Source organism: Myotis yumanensis, unplaced genomic scaffold, assembly GCF_028538775.1.
Source record: "Myotis yumanensis isolate MYYU_CA2020_CCGP unplaced genomic scaffold, mMyoYum1.0.hap1 SCAF_2, whole genome shotgun sequence".
Taxonomy (NCBI): domain Eukaryota; kingdom Metazoa; phylum Chordata; class Mammalia; order Chiroptera; family Vespertilionidae; genus Myotis; species Myotis yumanensis.
In genome coordinates, this window is record NW_027223753.1 from 48,126,843 (window position 1) to 48,150,619 (window position 23,777).

At 41.6% G+C, this 23,777-nt stretch overlaps 2 protein-coding genes across 29 annotated transcripts in view; one reads left to right on the forward strand and one right to left on the reverse strand.

Annotated features, from left to right (window-relative positions):
- Window positions 1-23,777, forward strand: part of SGIP1 (SH3GL interacting endocytic adaptor 1) — a 214,681-nt gene that overhangs the window by 27,564 nt on the left and 163,340 nt on the right. The window lies entirely within an intron of this gene.
- On the reverse strand, window positions 3,165-7,853 carry LOC139003445 (THO complex subunit 2). The gene has a single exon (XM_070405304.1). The coding sequence runs from the start codon at window positions 7,851-7,853 to the stop codon at window positions 3,165-3,167; it is 4,689 nt and encodes a 1,562-aa protein (XP_070261405.1).

Sequence of the window (23,777 nt, forward strand, 5' to 3'; positions counted from 1 at the left end):
TCTGGACAAAGCCGGGGCTGCAAGGGAAGCCCAGGTCCTGGGCACCTGCCAGCAGCCGGAGGGAAGCCCGGGTCCTGTGTGCCAGAGGGAAGCCGGTGCCTGCAGCAGGGGGAAGGAAGCCCTATTCTTGCACGAATTTCGTTCATCGGGCCTCTAGTACATATATAATGTTCTTACTTCTTGATCTTGTCCAAAACCTCAATTATTTTTTCTCTAATGCTTGTGGTATCGTTCTTCAGGCTTCCATGAGAGAAATGCCTAAATTAAACTTTCTGTTCTCCTCTGTCCACCACCTTTATCTTATCTCTTAACCTTTGCCAAGCATGTTTTCTGCAACTCTCTTCATAGAACTTTTCCAAGTCCTTCAAGGTCCATTCCATGCACAAAAAGGAGCCTTGTCCCTCTTGTTCATCAAGAAACAAATATGTTGAACATGAGCAAAATGCCAAACACATAGGAGCACTTAGTAAATATTTGTTGAATTAATGTATGATTCTAACAAAGGTATTTTTTACTACTTCATTGTACACGCAGATATTCTTTAAACCCCAGTGGCACCAATTTAGCAGTTCTGTGACCTTATAGTCTCAGCAAGTTGTTTTATTTTTATACACTTAGGGAAGAATAAGATCACTGAAATCAAAGAAGAGTTTTAAATTGTCCAAATCAAAGCCCTATTCTCTTATAGACTGGAGGAGGAAGCTCTTCCTGTGTGTCAGGCCCTGTACTGAGTGCTCTATCAGTACTTACTCATTACATTACAACAACATTGTGAGGTAGCTGCTATATTATCCTCATTTTACTGATATAAAAACTGAAATTCAGAAAGTTTAAGTAACTTTCCCAAGATTTAAAAAAAGGTTATATATAACATGGTTAAATCAGGACCCAGACATTCTGGCTATGGAATGTTCAGTCATCAGCATTATATTACGCTACCTCTCACACCACTGCAAAACAGGAAAATATTTAATATATCACCAGGCTAACCCCAAGAATGAAAAAACAAAACAAAAGAACAAACAACAACAAAAAACTCCTAAGTCAGACTCTACAGTCAGTAGAACATCATAGATTCTTATTAGGAAAGATAGTCTTTTAAGATTCAGCTCTTGTTTATTTATAATCCCCAGTAAGATGCTCTCCTAGCTGTACTCTTTGTTTTGGCATTAAATTTTAACAACCTTGCCATAGCTGGAGCTGTTCTGTTTTCTTCTGAAGGGTCTTTGCTGGCCCTCTGAATGCCACATGGCTAGGGGCAGAATGTGCCTTCTTTAAGGAAACTCTACTTCCTGGAGCTTCTCTGGCATGCTGTCCTAGGAAACTCGGTACTGCAAGCCTCTGAGCAGCTGAATAAAAATGAAGTGGGCATTTGTATTTCCCCATTGATTGAGTTGGCTCAACCTGATGTAGGTTCAGATTCACAAAAGCATAGACAGGCTTGCTTCCAGGTTTGCAATGGAGATGGAGGAAGGCAGACTGTGTGCCCAGCTTCCTTGCAAAGCATGCATTGGATATGTGTTAGTGGTACCCTTTAAAACCAAGGCTCCAGAACTTCCACTCTCCCACCAATCACAGGATGATTTGTGCAAGATGCCCTACTTCTTCTGCCAATTGGACCCTATTAAAATGAGCATGCAGATCAGAAAGTGTTTTTTATTATTTTTTCACAAGGGTGTTATTTTAATAGTGATTTATATTAAGATGCAATGTCTCCTAAATTATAAAAATTTCTTAAAAAATATATTGACTTCCTCATACTCATTTTCTTTCATGTATTGACATTTTTCAAATACTGCATACTGAAATAAATTAAAAATATGATCATTACAACATGTGGCAAATAACTTCTTCTTGTCTACCATTTTTCTCATTCATTTTAAAAATAATGCTTAAGGCATTAAACTTTATAGATGAAAATACTAATAATATTCATATATTTCATAAAATCAAAGCTAGAAGAGCCTTAGAAAATAGCCACACTTGCATGAAATGCTGACAAATAAATTACATATCATTCCTATACAGCATTCTGTTTACACCATGTAATTATAATCTTGATATCATAATTTGGGTACTCTGTTGAACTTAAAATTTTAATACTTAAAAATCATTGTTCCTGTCCATAATTGATGAGTGGATAAACAAAATATGGTACATATTTATGCAATGGAATATTATTCAGTTTTAAAAAGAAAGGAAGTTCTGATACATGCTATACCATGGGTGAACCATGAAAACACAATACTATGTGAAAGAAACCAGACACAAAAGGTAACATATTGCATGATTCCATGTTTATAAAATGTTCAAAACAGATAAATCTATAGAAATAGAAAGTACATTAATTGTTTCCAGGGGCTGAGGAAAGGGGAGAATTAGGGGTGATTGCTAACAGGTGTGGGGGCTCCTTGGGGTGATGGGAATGTTGTGGAATTAGTGGTGATGGTTCTACAACATATTGAATATACTAAAAAACATTTTAAAATGGCAAGTTTTGTGTTCTGTGAATTTTATCTCAATTTTTTAAATGGCAAAAGTCAATGTTCCAATCAAGAGTATCATGGTCAGTATGGCCATAACTAGAATAAGAAATGGGTTCTCAATCATGAAGATGTCACAACAGGAGGATGATTGAGCAAGGGAAAATTTGGTGACATATTTAAGGGCATATGAAAGGATAAAACTGCTACTGCTGTTACAACATGTAAAAATGATCTTTCCCAGGAACTAAAGTTAAATTTTTTACAAGAAGCCAAAATCCTCAAGTAATACAATCAATCATCCCAATATTGTCAAACGTATAGGAGTTTGCACATAAACACAGTCTATTTACATCATTAAGGAACTAGTCCCCGGAGGCGGTTTCCTCTCTTTTCTGAGAAAGAAGGATGAAATTTTCATCAGCTGCTGCTTCTGGATGGCGAATTTCAAATGCAAATTGTATACACAGGAACCTTGCTGCAAGGAACTGACTAGAGGTGAAAATAATGTCCTGACAACTGGTGACTTTGGAATGTCTTGTCTAGAGGATGGTGGGTTGTATTCATCTTCTGACTTAAAGCAGATTCCCCTGAAATGGACAATACCAGAAGCTCTTAATTATGGGAGATACCGTCCTGAGAGTGATGCATGGAGCTTTGGCATCCTCCTCCAGGAGACCTTCAACTTAGGGGTCTGTATATACCCTTTTTGCCACTGGAGATTTTATCCATCTTTTCAGATTTAAATGAATCGCTGCCTTTTTCTTTGCCTGAAGATTTTGACTTATTTTTTTCCTTGTCTTTCTCATTTGGATAAGGAGAATCACATGGATTTTCACTTTTGTGTTTTGAAACCGCCATTGTTCCATTTTCTTCTTTTCGCCTCTTGGTTAAGTCCGGTAGCACTTCCCGGTCATTGTTTGAGTGATGCCGTTTCCGCTCTTTTCTATCCTTTTCATCTTTTTTCTCTCTTTCTCTGGATCTTTCCCTTGACTTGTCCAAATCTTTCTTGTCTGTTTCTCTCTCCTTACTTTTGATTAGTGCTGAAGGAGTATGATTAAGGTAGAGCTTTGCTGAAGACTCCTTGAGTTCGATGAGACTGTCCTTTATTGTTGAGGTATGTGATGGAGAAGGGTGTATATCAATTTTACGGCGTTTTTGTTCCCTTTCAGGCTCAGTAATATCTGATCGGGGAACAGGTGACTTCAAGGGCCCAGAAACTGGTCTTTTTTCTCCTCCTTTAACATTTTCTTTTGATTTTATTTCCTTTGCTATATCTCTTTCTCTGAATGACTCCTTCTCTATTTCCTTTTCTTGAGTCAATTTTGATTCTATGTTGGGGACAGTGGTCTTGAATTTCTCATCTTTAGCTTTTTCTTCCTTCTTGAATTTTTCTTTCTCTTTGTTGGTCTTAGGTGTTCTTTCCTTTGTCTCTCTTGCTTTTTCATCTTTATTTGGCCGTTCTTCCTTTGGTTTTTCTTTACCATCTTTACTAAGTACCCTGGCCTCTGGAGTAGTAGCTGGAGTCTTTTCTCTTTTCTCCTTTTCTTTCCCTTTCTCTTTGTCATTTTCTTTAATGATTTTGCTGCTATTAAAGCCACTATTGCCATTGTTTGAATTGCCTTTCAGTGTGGCACTAGAAGCTTTATTTACAGCTTTCACACCACACTGAGATCTCTCCCTTGATTTATCATTCTCCTCAGCACTGCTTTCATGAGATTTAGATGCACTTCCTATGGAAGATGAAGACCCACCACCAGGCCCATTTTGTACACTGGCAACTGCATTCTTTGGAGTGGGGTCTTTGTGATGAAATTCATTTTCAGGTATCATGTATGACTTCCTACATTTCAACTGCCCAGAGTAGCCCATAGCTAATGCATATAGATCAGGCCTTTTCTCTTTTTCTTCTTGGCAGATTTTATGCACTCTTCTTTCCAAAGCCTGACCCAGATTTAAAACTTTCGGGTAACAAGGAAGTATTTTTGTTAGCACAATCAAGATATTCCTAATGTGAATATATTCACCTGTTTCAAGGCAATGTACTGATGCCTTAGTTAGTTTGTAATGCCATTTATGTACAACATGTCGAAAATTTTCATAGTCTAGTTGATCAGCTTTATTTCCACCATCGAATCCAGTTGCCCGTAATATAGTAAGGAATCCTGGATAATTTCCACATTCCTTTTCATATGTGGCTCTATCACTGTGCCACCTGGTCACAGTCTCTAACATGCAGCAAAGAAATCTCCCATATCGACTAGCTTCATTTTCAGTACAGCTTGCAACTGTGAAAATTATGTCAGAGAAAACTCGATCATAGCAAAGAAGTGTGGAAAAATTTGGAGTTTTCTGTTGATGTACCAATTCAACAAAACGAGCACAGTAAACAGCATCAATTGCTGAAAAAATACATCGAGGAAATATACACAGCTGTAAAAATTTTGTGATGGTCTCATTTTTGGTAGATTTTGCTAAAAGCCAGTTGTCCTTTTCCAGTTTCAGTCTCTGTAGAACTCGCTGTACATGTTCCATCTGTTTCTTTTCTTCTTCAACAAGCTTGTCCTGAAGAGCACTACAGCGCTCCTTTTCTTTTTTCTTTTTATTTGGAGGCATTTCTTGATTGTCATCAATTGCTTTCATCTGGACTTTAAGTTTACTGACTTCCCGTTCATAGCTGGTGTGTGGAACTGCAAGGTCATACATTGTCAATGACCAGAATGTGGCATAGAATCGAGGGCTGATGTCATCCCAGACTTTGGAAACGTGTAATGAAACTACTGCTTCATGGACAGGGGCCATCACCATTTCACATGATGTAATGTACTTGTGGACTTTATGTTGCTGTTTACTTCCCTTGTCTGATTTTTTAAGTTCATCATATTTGGATGAAATATGGTGTGCATACATTGGCCTAGACAAGAAAAATGCTGCATCATGGGGTATATGAAATTCGTTACAGAGCACATCAATTGAAGGTACTCTCTTGATATAATCTTCTGTGCTTAGATTAGATGCTAAAAATCCACCAAACTGTACCAGGGTATCATGACACTGATCATAGAGCTTTCCCACAAGTTTCAAATGTTTCTCTCCACCTTCCTGAAAGATCACCCCATTCCTCTGCTGAGCTATAATCAAACAAAGGGGAAGAGCAAGATCATAGTCCAATAGTGCATCCTTTAATCTCTGGGAGGATTTTTTAGTGTTTCTGATCTGGCCAAAATAACCTCCCTCAGCTTTTAGTTGCTCTCCACCAGTCATGGCCTCTAGTTGCTCCATTGTCATTTCCTCGGTAATTTCTATTCCTGCCATTTTTTGTACCACTTCTTTTAATATAAGCAGGTCAAAACTTCTTCCTGTCTTTAGCTGATTAGCCACATATTGCAGAAGACCAGCAAGATCAATTGGGTATTTACGAAAAACTGCACCACAGAAACTAGCAAGACTCTGAAGCCAGCTTGAAATGGTTGTATCATCGTGTTTCATTCTTTCCTTTTCTGGATTTGCTAAAGCTTCAATGATACAATAGGCCAAGATATCATAATTCAATGAAGTGAGGTATTTCAGTGAATCTACTACAGGTGTTATTAAGTTATCATACTTCTGTATTTGTGACAAGATATAATCAAACAAAATAGTTGGATTGCTGTGGCTCAATTTCCCAATTTGTCTTCCAGAAGGCTTTACATTTTCCTTGGTTAGACGTTTCATGATATATTTAACTTTGTCTATTGTTTGAGCTTTAACTTTTACTAAAAGTGGGTGACTGTTATAAGTTTCATTCTTCCACTGGCCATACAGACGATACCTATGCTGATATGGAAATGTTTTAAACATTCCCCATAGTTCCTCAGACATACAAGCATTGCAGTCCATTAGAGAAAGAGATGGAAGTAGTACCTGGTCAGTAATGCCAAGTAAACAGCTAAGAATAACTTCCATTTTCTCTTTATCTTCTTGTTTTCTTCCATCAGACTGAAACTCCTTCATAAATGATTTGCCTATGCGCACCACTTTTGCAAATAAAATGGGATCACGAGAAAGGTGGGGACCAAGGTAACAGAACATATTGAAGACATCTGTCCTCAAATCCTCAAAGCTCTCTGCTTGTTTTGGTGCTCTCTTATTTTGCAAAGCATTAACAGGTGAGCCTTTAGCACCTTTAGGAACACCAACTCTTCGGTAGAGAGGCTCAATAGTTATGTGAATAAGCTTGCAAATAGCAAGAGCTATTAGCTTATGTGAAGCAGCATAGTATGGAGGCATCTGATCCATAATGTTCTGTGCATGCTGCCAATCACCAATCTTTAATAAGGCTTCTAACAAACCAAGTTTTTGGTTGTCAGGTGGCTTTTCTACTTTCTCCTCCTCTTTTTCCTTTTCCTTCTCTTGCTTATCAATTTTTTCAGAAGACAATACAACTATCGTAAGTTTTCTGACAATTTCCTTAGCTTCCACCATTTCTCGTTTATATTCATCCATAATGCAATTATCAGCTGGAAGAAGATGTACATAAATATCATTTAAATCAATAAGATTAACTTGTAGGAGCACTGCTGCAACTCTGTATAAAGATGAAGGAGTTTCTCCATTCGGATCCTGGTAAAACTTGAATTTGAACCCAAGTATATGACAAAGTGTTAGCGGTTCACACATACTCATATAAGATTCTAATAAAGATATAAAGAAGTCATTATATTCTGGTCTGCATTCAAACACTTCTAAAATGACATCCAAAACTCTATTGGGATCTAGATTGAAGCATCCTATTAAAGATTTGATATTTTCTAAGATTAAATCACTAGTAATATTTCCCGATAAATCTTGCCCCAATTCAGCAATCAGCTTAGCATACCCTTCATTCTCTTCTCTTAACAAATTGAACTTTTGCTGCTTATAAAAGAGTTTTGTCTTGATTTTCACTGACCTTTGATTGAATTGCTGTGATTGTTTGATGAGTCCTAATGATTCCAATGTTTCTGGATCCAGGCGTTCCTTTAGAATCGTGTCTGAAACGAAATACAAACACGCTAACACCAACTGCGTAAAACAGTCTCTCTTGCTCTTCTCTTCTAAACAGGTTGTCTCAATATCTAACATGCAAAAGACATCAGCCAGAATGGAGGGCATATCCTCCCGAAATCCGCTGATGTCATTTAAAACACCCGATGCTTGTTCGGGCTTCAGATTTCCTTTAATGACATGCTGTGATAACTCATAGAGAGCTCGCTGGAAATCTCTGTAAGTCGAACTGCCGTGGCTTCTGTTTTCGCTGAGAAGCCAGCATAAGTCCAAAAAGTCACCCCTCCCGGATTTCTCCCAGCTCTTTATCCACTCGACCGGGACCAACACCGACGCTGCCTCCATCTTCCCCGCCTTAGTAACAGAGGCCGGAAGTGCGGCGCGTCAGCGTCAGCGCGGGGTCAAAGGGAAGTACCGCCCACCAGGAATGCCGGGAACTGCGCGTTCGCTTTTCGAGTTTCGGGCCCCAACGACTTCTGGCCCCACCAGTCTTCTCCCCAGACAGCGGTTTTTTTTTAAAGGGTGAGTGCATCTGTTGTGGCTAAAAAAAAAAAAAAAAAAAGATCTGTGACGCCAGGTGCAGTCCACTCGCTTCCTCCGGGTTTTCCAGCTTAATATGGGCCCTGGGAAAGGCGTTCCTCGGAAAAGCCTCGGTCTGGATCGTGTGCTCCAGTTGTTTCTGCAAACGTCGGCTCGGTGACGTTAGGTTTCGGATCCGTGCTTGACTGGGGCAGTGATGGGATCTCGACGTGTACAGGTTGAGCAGTCAGGGTTCCCGTGTTTATAAGGCGCATGTGAGGCGCACGGCCGGGAGGAGCGTGTGTGCTTCCAGAGGCGTGAGGGTGACTGGCCGCTCCGGGTGCGGGGGCGCAGGTGGGGTCCAGTGGAGAATACACCTGGCTGAGCGGCTAGCGGCCCCATCGTCACTCGCTCCGTTACTCTCTGGAGTGGTCGTAATGTAGGGATTTTTGGCGGGTGGCCCAGACGCCCAGAGTAAAGTCTCCATCTGATTCAGTGGAATCGCTCTCGGTTTCTGTCTTGTGACCTAAGACGTGAATGTCCCACTCCTCTCTGATGGACAGCGTTGCTTATCAGTCAGCTGCCCCAGTGCAGCCTCATCAGACACTTCACCAAAGGTGAATTGGATTGTGTGTTTGAAAATGTGAAAGCTGCTCACTGTTTCTGGGTTTTAGAAGGTCTAAAATAAACTGCGTGTTCTCTCTCTCTCTCTCTCTCTCTCTCTCTCTCTTATTTGAGCATGACAGTCAGTGCAGATTTCTCCATTCTCTCCTACACAGGTTTGGGTCTCTTAGCCCTTGCCAAGCAAGCATTCTCCAAACACATGAGGGAAATAGGTCCCTTCATCTGATCTGCCCGCCTCATGCAATGGGATTGGGATAGATGTTTTGGGACAACATGGATGGATATACAGGGTATTATGCTAAGATAAATAAGAGAAGTAAGTCAGGCAGAGAAAGAAATACCGGGACTGCATTTCTAATAAGCTGCCGATATTTATTCTTAATAAATTCACTTGTATGTGGAATCTAAGAACAAAACAAACAAACAACAACAAAAGAGACTGATTGAAACAGAGGCCAAAGGTATGGTTGCCAGAAAGGAGGGGGTGGGGAGATGGGTAAGAAACAGAAGGTGAGTATAGCCAGTAATATTGTGGTAGGTTTACATGGTGACAGGTGATTACTAGAATTAGTGGGGTGATCATATTGGAAAAGTTAGGAAAATGCTGAATCATTACATTGTATACCGGGAACTAATAAGTTTTATACCAGTTATACTTAAATAAAAAATAAATTATAAAATGTTTGCCCATAAACTTTTGTTAGGAAAGGAACATTACTAACCTATGGAGAACACTTAAGAGTTGGAGCATTTGTGATTCAATGTTAAGTACTTAATACTTTTTGGATTTTTTCCATTATAATAATCTGCTGTCTCAGATTATAGGTCTATTTTAATGTTAGTTTGCCCACTGGAGTGTGAGCCCCATGAGGATGGGGGAATGACTTTATAAAATTATTTGTACCCAAGAAACTAGCCATTGACTTTGCATGTGATGAGTTTGAGTGAAGAAATAAAAAAATAATGTTTAGTAGGAACAATTTTATCACAGAGTCTCACATACCATGAACCAATCATAGACCTGTTCCAATGACAGTTTCTCTTCTTTGCAAAAAGTTTTCTGAAACCAGGGACAACTACATTCCTTCCTTTCCTGCTCATTTCATCCGGAGAGCAAGGCTGGCTTCCTGGGTGTGCAACCTGTGCAGTAGCATAAGGCTTAGAAGGGCCCTGCATTTGGTGTTAGTGCTCTGTTGTTGCTTTCTTGGAATTCTTAATAAATTTTGAACAAGGGGCCCACCATTTTTATTTTGCACCTAGCTCCACAAATTACATACCAGGTCCTGCCTGAGCTCCTACTACAGTGATGGCGAACCTATGACACGCGTGTCAGAGGTGACACGTGAACTCATTTTTTTGGTTGATTTTTCTCTGTTAAATGGCATTTAAATATATAAAACAAATATCAAAAATATAAGTCTTTGTTTTACTATGGTTGCAAATATCAAAAGATTTCTATATGTGACACAGCACCAGAGTTAAGTTAGGGTTTTTCAAAATGCTGACACGCCGAGCTCAAAAGGTTCGCCATCACTGTCCTGCTATATACATGGTGTGCTAGCCTGGCAGCTGTGGATGAGCCTGCCCTTCCAATCTGGCTTTTCTTGTTCCAAGTTGAATTCATAAGTAATGGCTGGGTTTGTGATGTGTGATTGCCTTGGTTTAATAAGGGCCCTCCACAGCAGCCATCATATCAGGGAGCGGCATCCCTTCTCACCTCGGCTTCAGACTGACACTTTGGTTTTAAAGTGTCAGTGAGCAGAATCTTTAGAGAAAGGGACCAGGGGAGGGGTTACCACATATAAATGACTCCCAGGCCCTTTCCTCCAGCTGGGGGCAAGAGAAAGGAGAAGGAATCTGAGCCCTAAAAGCTCCCCAAGAGATCTCTGGGGAACCATGATTTTGGACCCCTTTCTCCTGCTTGTTTCCTAGGACTCAAGTATCCTATGATAGGTAAATGCTTCTCTGACTTTAATGTGTACAGGAAACATCTTCCAGTCTTGTTAAAATGCATGTTCTGATGCAGTAGGTCGGAGGTAGGGTTGAGATTTCTGCATTTCTAATAAGCTGCCGATCCATGGACCATACTTCAGGTAGCAAGCTGACCGATTTGCCATGTTTCAGGTTTGGGCAGATCCTAAATTTCTGTTTCATCCTGGCTTATGTTCGAGCTACCTTCTTTCCCTAAAAGCGGTCTGATTTACCCTATCTTCCTAATACACATGCTGGCGGAAGCCAGCACAAGTGCATGCATGCATGTATGACTTAGAATGCTATGAGATTCAAATAAAAGAAAAGTCTGACTCAAAATGCCTTAAACAATGAGATTTATTATCTTACACAATTGAAAAGCAGAGAGTGCCAAAAACAGGTTCTAGGTGCAGAAGTGCACATGACTTCATAGTTTCATCAAAGATCCAGGCTTTCTTCTCTCTGTTCTGAAATCCTCGGCATTGCAAAGTGGCTACGACTGTTACAGGCATTGCCTTCACATAAAAGTGTCCAGATGCAGAAAGAAGCTATCTCTGGATGTCTCTGTTTAGAACCCAGATGTGTTTTCCAGGAGCCCCAATCAAACGTCTCACATTTCAGTTCAGGAGTCTGTTTCTAACTCATAAATTTAGCCAGGGGAACAAGATGACTGTGATGTCTTAGGCAGGATAATCAGGATCCACTTGCTGGAGGCAGGGAGGAGACCCTTAGCGTTCCTTGAAACACGTGGATGTGAGGAGGAGCAGATATCTGAAAAAAGTCCAGGTTATGTTGGAAAGAGGAAATATGTTATGATTGGGGAGAGAAGGAATGGGTACTGGCTTGGCAACCGTCCCAGTGTCTACTCATACACACTCCCCAACAAAAGGCCTTCATTTCAAGAAGGGCAATAGAACATTTCATCCAGATCTGCAGCAGGGAGCCTGGAGACCCAACTCCTCTTTTTCCCTTCACTGGATTAATGATCCCTGAAACTGACCTCTAAAATGTTTGGTTTTATTTTAGAAAAATAAACTTAATTGCAACTTTTTCCTGGGCAGCTGATCATGGATGCTTAATTACACTGCAGGACAGAAACAGTTGTGTGACTACAAAATAAATACCAGATTGATTTTGCTGTTGGCTTTATTTTATTATATAAGTTCCATTAGTAATATCATCTTCATAGCAAATATCTCTAGACAAATAGAGGGAACTCTGAAATCCAACACTTTCCTGATATTTGTAGAAATCTCACGATTTAGCATTGTGCAATCTGGTTCTGTTTAGACACTAGATGAATTTTACAGTAAATAACTTTTTTAAAAACCAGACTTCTTGATAACAATCCTGGAAGGCCTAGTGAACTTCCAAAAACTATGTTAAGAGAATTTGTCCTTGGTAAAATTCGTATAGCTAGAATATGCACTGAAAAACTTCTGTCTTCATTTCTTTATGAACTAGAGGCCCAGTGCACAGATTTGTGCATCAGTGGGGTCCCTTGACTTGGCCTGCAGGGATCAGTGGATCTCCACACCTCCACAGCCCAGCCTTACCCGCCAGCTCATCAGGCTTCAGCCTGATGTTCGTATTGATCCCACACAGCACGAAGCGGTAGGCAGCTGGGGAGGATCCCAAGCCCAGGCTGGGCACCAGAGCCCCACTGTGCCTGCTCCTACCGCCACTTGGGCACGCAGGGGGAGTGTCTGCGGGAGAGGCTCACACTGCCACAGCTACTCTGGCCAGCAATGAGTCCGGTGTCAGGTGCCCATCTGTCAGCTGAGCGGTGCTCGGCACTCCTGCTGTGGGAGCACACTAACCACCAGGAGGCAGCTCCTACATTGAGTGTCTGCCCCCTGGTGGTCAGTGTGCGTCATAGCTACCGGATGGTCGTCTGGTCGTCCGGTCGCCTGGTCGCTTAGGCTTTATTATATATATAGATACTACTAAAAAAATATAAAAAGGCAGAACACCTGGTTGGTACATTCACAGACTGAAGTCCAGTGCCTGAGTTAAAATCTGAGTTATGTCACTGACTAGCTGTGTGACCTTAGGCAAGTTACTTAAACTGGTTTTGTTTCTGTTTCCTCGTCTGTCAAATGAGGATAAGAATAGCACCTATTTTTCTCAGCTATTGTGAATATTACGTGTGCATAAAGAGAAGAGTACTTGGTGTTGAGTAAAACCCCTGTAAATATTAACACATTTACATGTTGTTATTTGCCTTCCACATGGCAGGCCCTGTATTATGCACTTTGTCTGTAATCCTCAAAACACTCCTAAAAGATTATCTGGTATTGCAAATACCAATCGAAAATAATAGCTAACATTAAACTGAGCACCTACTATGACTATGTGTCAAGCACTGTTTGGGCACAAAGCAGGCATCATTTCATTGAAGCCTCAGAATAACCCAAATACGGTTTCCCCATTTTACAGATAAAGAAACTAAAGAATAGAGAGATCAATTAGGAAAAATACTTTGGCCTTTTTAGCTGTCAAAAGCTAGCCTAAGGGCATGGTGAAGGAAAATCATTATGAAAAGGAAAAGAGAACTGAATTACTCTATAAAGTGAAGTTGGAATCATTTTAAGTATCCAGGAATTGCCCAGGAGTAGGCTTAGAAAGGATGGAAGTGAGCAAGGATCTGTAGCAGAGTTGAGGGCTGAGAGGCAATAAAAAAAAAAAAAAATGGCAGATCTCTGTGATAATGACCTGCAATTTTTAAGGAGAGAAATATTTATAATTTGATCTTAAGTAACCTGCTTTGCTATAATGTAACGCATTCGTTGTTATTCCCTGTTTGTTGTTATTGTTAACATTTATTATCCACTACTCTTTAATGTGTGATATTTAGGGGCAGTTGGGGGAAAAAAGAAAGCATGGCCTGAAATATTAGTATAAAGTGCAGAGAAAAATAAAAATCAGCTATGAAAGAAAAAACACAGTCTCAAGAATTTAGTGTAAATAGATCATCTGAATAAGGTATGCCTAAGAGGAATATAACCCACCCAGTAAACCTTGGAGTCACTGAGTGGAGAGTGTGTGAGTGTATCATAGTCTATAGCAGTAATTTTCAACCTTTTTCATGTCATGGCACACATAAACTAATTACTAAAATTCTGTGGCACACCAAAAAATAGGTATAATTTTGATTGATTTATAAAAATAATAATAATAGTAGTTACCTACCCTTTTTGTTCAAAAGTGACTTTTGAAAAAACCAGGTGCCTATACTTATATATAGGATTGCTGGTACGAAGAATTAACCAATCAGATCCAACCTTTCTATGCAATGTGAGCAATAAGATGTGACTCGATTATGTGACCTATATATTTATGATTCCAGACAGGGCATTCATACTGGCCAGCTATTGTTGTGTTGGCTATTGTCATTTTTTTAATTAATGTCTTTATTGATTTCAGAGAGGAAGGGAGAAAGAGAGAGAGATAGAAACATCAATGATAAGAGAGAATCATCAATTGGCTGCCTCCTGCACATTTCCTACTGGGAATGGAGCCTACAGCCCAGGTATGTGCCCTGACTGGGAATTGAACTGTGACCTCCTGGTTCATAGGTCATTGCTCAACCACTGAGCCACACTGGCTGGGCAGGTTGTCACTTTTTAATTTGACAATCTAACAGAAAAGAGGTCAGTACTCCTGACTAAATAGTCAGGTATTGCATGTTTTAAAACTTTTTGTGGCACACTGTCACACCAGTTGAAAATCACTGGTCTACAGGGTTGGGGCTTGAGGCATTTCCACTTCAATATTGAGAAGTATAACATAGACCAGAGGACTTGGGGCTATCCATTTGGCTGACTCTTAGGTTATTTGGAGGGACACACTATATTGTAGCAAGAAGGGACTTTGGCAACACATACCTAGTCCAGAATCTTCCTTTAACAGATTTGGAAACCAAGACCAGAGAAGAAAGTGACTTGCCCAATTCCAAATAAGGAGAGGCAGGGGAAAGACCATGACCAGATCGCCTGACTGTGAGCCTGGCCGGCAGTCTACTCTTCCCCGTCTTTCACAAGGAATGATTGATTCTGTGCCCTGTTGGAGGCTTTGGGAAAGTCCTAGTGATTTAGAGCTCTCCAGTGGTTGATTGGCTTAGCATCTGGGAAATTCTGAATCACATCAGATGGAATGTTTTGTTTACTTCCTACCCACAGTGCTAACAGGGAGAAAGGGTTCTTTCTGCCCGCCACCCCCCCCCCCCCCCCCAATTTGTTGGAAGCAGTAAATGATTTCCCAATTTATCTGGTCTCACTCATAACTATTGTCTTGCTTTGACCATCTCTTTGCTAGTTTCAGAGAAAAAATGTTATTTGAAATATTTGACTTATTTTCAGAAGTTAGCAAAGAAAAGGAAGAAAGTCTCTTCCTTAACTTTTCTTTTAAGTAAACCTGCTAAAGTAATAGTAACCTATTACTAGTGGCAAATGTAGTGCAGAGGTCCCACGTAGGGCAGTCAGTCCACCCCAGGAATGGGTGTGCACTCAGATTTTTAAACCAGGACTATTATCAATCATCTAGTTCAATGGATCAGAAGCCCTTTTTAAACCAAAGTCAACACCCAGTAAATTAAAAAAAATCAATAAAACAGATGCCCAGGATTAAGCTAGAGGTTGAGGACATCTTAATCTTCTTACCCTGGAGTAGCAGTCCCTGAGATAGGTCCCTAAAAAAGTAATCAGATAAATACTAAGCTTGTCTAGCTTATTCAGTCTATCAATAGTGACAGTCATTTTAGAGTGACCTTTCCAAGGTCCTGTACCTAAAGGTAGCATGTCTGAACTTGAACTGACATTTTTTCAATCTCAGTCCATTGACTCTCCTATAGTTCACTAAGTGGTAAATGCTCTTTTGACTCCTACCTTACCTGGAACTAAGATCTCCTTGGAGGCAGAGAGTGATGGGGTGAGGCTGGCAGCAATATGTTACTGTGTTCAGTAACAAGGGAAAAATCAGTGAGGTCAAGTCAGAGAAAGCTGTGGTTTTACCTGACTGATCTAAACTAATGCATACAAGCATGCAAAGAAGACACACAGAAAATACTTTGTATAATTCTTGAGAGACTTGAGATTTTTGTGTCATCTGCCATTTCCTCTTTAGACTGGTCCAGATATGGCCCAAGGATACCCCGTAGTCATGAGGAAATGATGATTGTATGAAATCATGTTGCTCTGGTATTCTTTTTGTAAAAGTGTGATGGTGTGAGATAGTCACCAGACCACACAAGGAAAAGGGAATTAACTTTAATTCAGTGCCCACTGACAGTCACACAGTTGGCCAGCTTGCTTTATCCTAAGGCCAGTTACTTCATCCAGCTACTTCAGTTGCCTCCCTCTAAGGAGGAAATGAGAGGGAAGTGAGTTATTATGTATAGAGCCCTCAGCACAGTTATAGTAAGCATGCATGTAGTACTATTGATGATGATGGTGATGGTGATGGTGATGATGATGATTTAATGAGATTAATAGTAACACTCCTTACAATAAACTTGAGGGGTTTATAGTTATCAAAGCCCTCATTTTACAAATGAAGACACTGAGATCTGGAGTGTTTAAATGCCCTGCTCAAAGTCACACAATTAGGAAAAAGGCAAAAAAATGGGATGTAAAACCAGGGCCACCTGATTCCAGTGCCCATTTGTGTTCTACTACAGTGACCCCTGGTAAACTTCTACTTGGGTTTAATTTCAGGGGTAACAATGTTTCTGCCAATACATAGTTTTCCAACATGTAATTTGGGTGTCTTCCTTTTTGTTTGTGTGCTAGAAAATTTGGCACTTGCAGGGGGGGGGGGGGGGGGGGGAGGCGGGGGGTGGTGGTCCCTCAGCCCAGCCTGCACCCTCTTGCAGTCTGGAAGCCCCAGGGGGAGCGGGCCTAAGCCATCAGTTGGACATCCTTAGTGCTGCTGTGGAGGCAGGAGAGGCTCCTGCCAACGCCGCTGCACTCGCCAGCCATGAGCCCGGCTCCTGGCTAAGTGGCGCTCCCCCTGTGGGAGCGCACTGACCACCAGTGGGCAGCTCCTGCATTGAGTGGGATCAGGCCAAAACAGGCTCTCTGACATCCCCCAAGGGGTCCTGTATTGCGAGAGGGCACAGGCCAGGCTGAAGGACCCCACCGGTGCACGATTACCAAGCCAGGAAGGGACTCGGGAGGTGGCCAGCCAGGGATAGACCACGGGGGGACTCCAGGGTGTGTCCAGCCCGTCTTGCTCAGTCCTGATCTGCCAGACCCCAGCAGCAAGCTAACATATCAGTTGGAGTGTCTGCCCCCTGGTGGTCAGTGCATGTCATAGTGACTGGTCGACTGGTTGACTGTCTGCCCCCTAGCGGTCAGTGCACGTCATAGCAAGCGACTGAGTGGCCTTAGCATATCATTAGCATATTATGCTTTGATTGGTTGAACGGACGACCAGACAACCGGACACTTAGCATATTAGGTTTTAATTATATAAAATGAATGAATGTATCCCTTCCTTCTGTTTACATAGATTCTTATTTTCTGTAGCCTGTCTTTTATTTCTTTATTTTTTGTTTAAACATCATACTGTATTTCTCTTTAGTCTTTCTGAAAACTGTCCAGGTTATCAGAATCAAGTGGAAATTCATACTTAAGTATCTCAGATCTGTGTTAGGTTGTAGGGGGTATTAAAAGGATAAACTTATTCCTGAATTTTCACTTATGTCAACTGATAAATTTTCACCAATCAGTTTGAGTCAGATTTTGTAATTAGGAGAAATGGAGAGGGGAGATTTTTTTTTAAAAGCATTGGTAAAACATATAAACCTGTCACTTTTTATTAATGGCAATTAATGCTGTCAATTTGACGATAAGGAAGAAATGTATATATATAAAAACCTAAGCAATCATCGCAATCGAAGCAACCATCGCAATCGAAACAACCGAACGTACGACTGAACAGGCTGTGTCGGGTGACCAGGCTGGCAGGGGTGTTAGTGAGGGATGACCACACGACTGAGCAGCAGGCTGCGTGGGGCGACCAGGCCAGCAGGGGGGTTAGTGAGGGGCAACCAAACGACTGAACAGAAGGCTGCGTGGGGTGACCAGTCTGGTAGGGGGGCAGTTGGAGGTGACCAGGCCGGCAGAGGGGGGCAGTGAGGGGTGACCAGGCTGGCAGGGGGTGCAGTAAGTGGCGACCAGGCCGGCAGGGGTGGCAGTTAGGGGAGACCAGGCTGGCAGGTGGGGGGGCAGTTGGGGGCGACCACACTGGCAGGAGGGGCAGTTGGGGTGATCAGGCCAGCGGGGGGGGGGGGGGGGGGCGGTTAGGGGTGATCAGGCAGGTGAGCAGTTAGGAGCCAGTGGTCCTGGATTGTGAGAGGGCCTAAACCGGCAGTCGGACATCCCCCGAGGGGTCCCGGATTGGAGAGGGTGTAGGCTGGGCTGAGGGGACCACCTCCCCAGGCACGAATTTCATGCACCAGGCCTCTAGTATAATGATACAGACATTCAAGAATGCCGCCAGATATTTTAAAACACTTAGAACAGAAGAGATAGTGATCTATGGGATAGAAAGTTAATTCAAAACAATAGATAATGAAAGTGATGCTTACAAAAACAACACTTGAAGGACTTATAGGTCCCTAAGGCAGAGCCTTTGGACTCCAATCACAGTGGTGTTTTCCTTTTTACTTTCTTCAAATAACATATTTTTCTATTAGTTAACCTGGCTATTGGCATATTGATTTTATTTATCTTTTCCAGGAACCATATTTTGGTTTTCTTGATCTGTTATTATTTTTAATGCTCTTGATATTACCATATGAAATAACACTAGGTGGACATGTATAAATTCTCACATTATTTTCATCTTAGGGACTTTCTGAAACTTCTGTATGATTTGAGGCCAAAAAATATCACAAATTTTATTCCCACATTCCTATAATGCAGATGTACATTCCAAGGAATAAATTTAGATTCACATGGGCTGTACAATTTTAATATATTTACAATGTTATACATTTTTCTGAGGTACTAATAATTAATAGACAAATATCCTGAAAGCAAGTCAAATTTGAAGGATGTTTCATATTCTCTCCCCAGCTCTTTTAAGTGTCAACATCCAACTAGTTTTCTATTTTAGATGTTTCAGCACCATCTATTCATCTATCCAACCATACACATGATCATAGATGCATTTAACAAATATTTATTGAATACTTACTGCATGGAAAGCATACTGCTAATCATTAAAGGTTCAGTATTGAGTAACAAACACATAGCTCTCCACTGGCATGAGTTTTCATTCTCTTGTCCTCACCATTTGCTCACCTGCCCCAATTCCCATTCCCCATTCAAACTTATAGTAAATTTCTAATCCTTTAATAATTCTACTCCAATCCTTTTTTTGAGTACAGCATTTTCTGTGCTTATCTATTACTAGAGGCCCGGTGCATGAATTCATGCTCGGGTGGGGGTCCCTTAGCGTGGCCTGACACCACCAGCGGGAATTGGGCCAAAACTGGCAGTCCAACACCGCCTGCCGTTTCTGCCTGCCGCTCCCGCTGCACCAGCTACACCTGCTGTGGGCTCATGCCCAGTCAGTCCTGATTGGGAGAGGCACGTGCCGCTGCAGTGATGCTCGCCAGCCATGAGCCCTGCATCTGGCGCCCATCCCAAGGGAGGTGGGGGAGGCGGGACACAATCAGCCCTCTGGACGGGTAGGGTGGTGGGATGCCCTTGCCAGCCCAGGATCTGGATCCGTTCCGTTGATGTTCATGCCAGTTGTAGGGAGCCACCTGGTGGCTGCTTTTATATCATTTCTTCCTTATGGAGCCTCTAGGGAGGGGAAGTGGCCGCAGTGCCTGAGGCTGACTTCCAGGAGGCCAGCCCTGCTGCTGGGATGTGCCGGCGGTACTGGTCTGTTGGTGCCTGGTCCATTCTCCAGAGATTGGACCTGCAGGACTACTGGGGGAGTGAGTGGCTGCCGCTGAGCTGGTGGACCGCCAAGATGGGTCAGTCAGCTGAGTGGCACTCCCACTGTGGGAGTGCACTGACTACCAGGGGGCAGCTCCTGCATTGAGCGTCTGCCCCCTGGTGGTCAGTGCATGTCATAGCGACCAATTGTTCAGTCATTTGGTCACTTAGGCTTTTATATATATATAGACTAGAGGCCCGGTGCATGAAATTCGTGCAAGAATAGGCCTTCCTCCCCCAGGCTGCTGGCACCAACTTCCCTCTGGCACCTGCGGCTTGGGCTTCCCTCTGGCCACTGGCTGGCACCCAGGACCTGAGCTTCTTTCCAGCCGGTGCCTGCATTGGCAGGCACTTGGGACACGGGCTTTTCTCTGGTTGCCGGCAGGCACCCGGACCTGGGTGTTCCTCCAGCCGCCAGCATGCACCTGGGACCCGGGCTTCCCTCGCAGCCCCGCCTTCATCCGGAAGGTTGTCCTGAAGGACATCCAGTCTAATTAGCATATTACACTTTTATTATTATAGATCCAGCCTTAGAGTCACATGTACTTCATTTCTTCAGTAATACTATAATGCCTGACCTCCCTGCTACCAAACTGGCCTCACCATGGTCCATCTCCTCCACAGTACTAGCAAAGTCATCTTCTTTTAAGAAGATCTGATCACCAATCTTAGCATCACTCTGAGCAGGGCACCAGATATTAAGTGCCTCTCAATGGGGTGCAATGTAAATTATACAATACCACTTATAAAGTATTCTTGCCTTTAAAAAAATTGAATCTAAATATAATTGGGCCTTTTAGAGTAAACTGCCAGTTATAGTAAAAAGGAAAAATACAAGGAAAAAGTTAAAGTACACCAATAAGGAAGCAAACAGATAAATGAAATATGTGGTACAGACTCTAGGGCATTATACCAGTTTTCTTCAGTAAATAAATGGCATGGGGATTTTTACGAGAGGGTGGGACAAAGAGGAAGTGCTCTAAATTAAGATATTTCAGAATCATTACTAATTATTGCAACATGGGAAATTAATTGAGGTCCTCATCTGAACAAACTTACTATAAAAAAGATAATTATGAGATAATTAAGGACATTTCAGTTCACAAATGGTTAAATGAAGCTAATATAACTAACTCAGTTAGATGTGAAATAGGTTGTGGTGAGACAAGAACATATCCATATGTAGGGGTGAAATGAAATCAGGTGGAAGGTTTGCTTTAAAATCTTTTCTATATATATAAAAGCCTAAGCAACTGTTATGACCAAACGACCGGAACAACTGGTCTACCAGTGGCTATGATGCACACTGACCACCAGGGGGCAGATGCTCAATGTAGGAGCTTCCCCCTGTGGTTGGTGCACTTCCACAGCCAACCTCCCATGGCCCCTCCCCCCCAGCCTGGCTGGCCAACTTCTTGGGGCCCCTACCCCCGGACCCTGATCGAGAGGCCAGCTGGACAACTTCCCACGGGACCTCCCCCCAACTGACCAACCTCCTGTGGTCCCCCAACCAGCTGGCCAACCTCCTGCAGTCCCTCCCCCTGGCTGGCCAGCCCCTGATAGGCCTCGATCACCGGCCAGGCTGAGGGACCCCATCCGTACACAAATTCGTGCACCACTTCTAGTATTTAAATAAAATAAAGCAAAAGTAGAAAAGTCTTAACAATTATTAATGGTTGATGTGTATATAGTAATTTTTATTTGTGTGTGTGTGTATGTGTGTGTGTGCTTTCATAGTAAAATTTTTAAAATAATCCAACCATGTAACTGCTTTTCAAAAAAAATTGCTAATTCTGTGCTGGCTAAAAAACAAAATTGAAACTCCTAAGTTTGCCTTACAGGTACCTTCATAGATTGAACCCAAACTAGTGTTCAGCCTACTTCTGCATTCTGTATAGTTTTACTTTGCATAACCCTTTTCCCTAAATCTGCCATGCTCTTTCATGGCTCCAAATTTTTGTGTTTCCCATTCTTACTACCCAAAATTTCCTTATTCTCCTTCTCACATAGCAAATGCACTCATCCATATAGACTCAATACATTTTCCATTTATACAAGGAGCTCAGTCAGAATTAGTCATTCTCTCAAAGTTTCCCCTTTACTCATGAGTCTCTTGTAGGTCTTAGTAAATTCTGTGTTTATATCTCTCCTAGAGGCCTAGTGCACAGATTCGTGCACCAGTGGAGTCCCTCAGCCTGTTCTGTGCCCTCTCACAATCCAGGACCCCTCGGGGGATGTTGAAGAGCCAGTTTTGGCCCGATCCCTGCAGGCCAGGCAGAGAGACCCCACCAGTGCATGAAACGGTGCACCAGGCCTCTAGTATGCATATAAGATCTTTCGTTAATCTTTTCCTGCCCTCCCCCTCCTGCCTTCCCTATGAGATTCATCAGTCTGTTCCATGTTTCCATGCCTGTGCATTGAGCGTCTGCCCCCTGGTGGTCATTGCTTGTCATAGCTACCAGTCAAATGGTCGGACAGTTGCTTAGGTTTTTATATACAGTGGGGCCTTGACTTACGGGTGTCCTGACTAACGAGTTTTTCGAGATACGAGCCGTCTCTCGGCCGATTTTTTGCTTTGAGTTGCGAGCTAAAATTCGGGTTACGAGCCAGCTTCAGATACCCCACCGCTAGTTGGCGCAGCAAACGTCACTGTGAACACCACAACATCAGCCCAGCATCACGTGTCTCACTCGTTCACTTTTTGATTTGACATATGAGTAATTTGAGTTACGAGCTCTGTCACAGAATGAATTAAACTCCTAAGTCAAGGCCCCACTGTATATAGATATTACCAACACCACCATAGTGTCTGGGAAACAAGGGGTGCTGGATAAGTGTCTATCAAATGAATGTAATGCATGCAGAGTCAGTACTTTCTCTGTGAATGTCCTTCTGATGACCTAAAGAGAGTGAAGACAGAAGCAGCATTTTTCTATCTTTTAGCATTTTTCTCCTGTCTTGTATGTCTTCTCAGAAATTCAACTTCTCTAACATGTAAAGGCAATCACAATTCTAAACTTCCAGGCTACAGAAATATGTTAATATTTCATTTGTAAACACTACCAACAAATTGACTCTGTCATTAAGATTTAATGATCTTTAGACTAGATGGGATTTATCTTCAGAAAAACACTGAGACTTGATTCCTTTAATGAACTTTTTCTCCTGACCCAGCTGTACCTAATTTCTATTTAATTGCTTTGTGTTGATATTAGGTTTACTTCCTTGGGTTTCTCCTCAGAGTACATCCTTGTGGAGACTGAGCCAGACTGGCATTATTTTTTCTGTACAATTCTTGAATTGAAAGGTATAAAACTATGTGCTTTCCTCTTGTTTGTTTGTTTCCACTCTTGATAACTTTTTATGTTATTACTCTAATAGGAGTTTTGAGTCTTGTGATTTTCAGTCAAATAAACTACTTTTTGGTAAAATTTTGATGGTTTTAACCCACAGGATTTTTAATGAGTGTGCACATCCTCAAGATAAATGAATTTTTTCTTCAGTATGGTGATAGGAGATTTTAAAGAACCTACAGCAAAAATAGGAAAAGTTTGACCATGAGTCATCAACTAATGAATGCATAAGTACAGTATCATCTATCCATACAATGGAATGTTATTTGGCAATAGAAATGAAATACTGATACATGCTACATAGATAAATCTTGAAAATAAGTAAATCTTGTGCTAAGTAAAATCTGCTAGTCACAAAAGACAGTATATTGTAATATTCCACTTATAGAACATGTCCAGAATAGGCAAGTCAGAAGGATTGTCTAGGGCTGGGAGAGTGGAAGTGAAATAGAGAGAGTATAAACACTATAAATGGGTATAGTGTTTCATTGTGGAGTGATTAAAATGTTCTGGAATTAAAATGTTCTGGAAAGCATAACTATTTCAACATACTAAAAACCATTGAATTTCAAGCTTGTATAAATTACATCTCAATAACACTGTTATTTGTCTTTAAAAATTAAGCATGAAAATTGGATACATTATTTTTAGTGTAATGCTGGCTGGTGTAACAAACAAACATAAACATTATAGTGGCTTTAATATAGTACATTTGTTTTCTCATATATGTAACAGGTATCCCTGGTAGACAGGGAGCCTCCCATGCATTCATTCAGAGACTCGGGTATTTTCCATCTTATATCTCTGCCCATCTCTAGGGCCTTAGAGTCCTCTGCATTCAGCTGGTA

Bases quoted from the DNA above. Each gene is read 5' to 3' on its own strand.
- LOC139003445 (XM_070405304.1), bottom strand. From the start codon at position 7,853: ATGGAGGCAGCGTCGGTGTTGGTCCCGGTCGAGTGGATAAAGAGCTGG.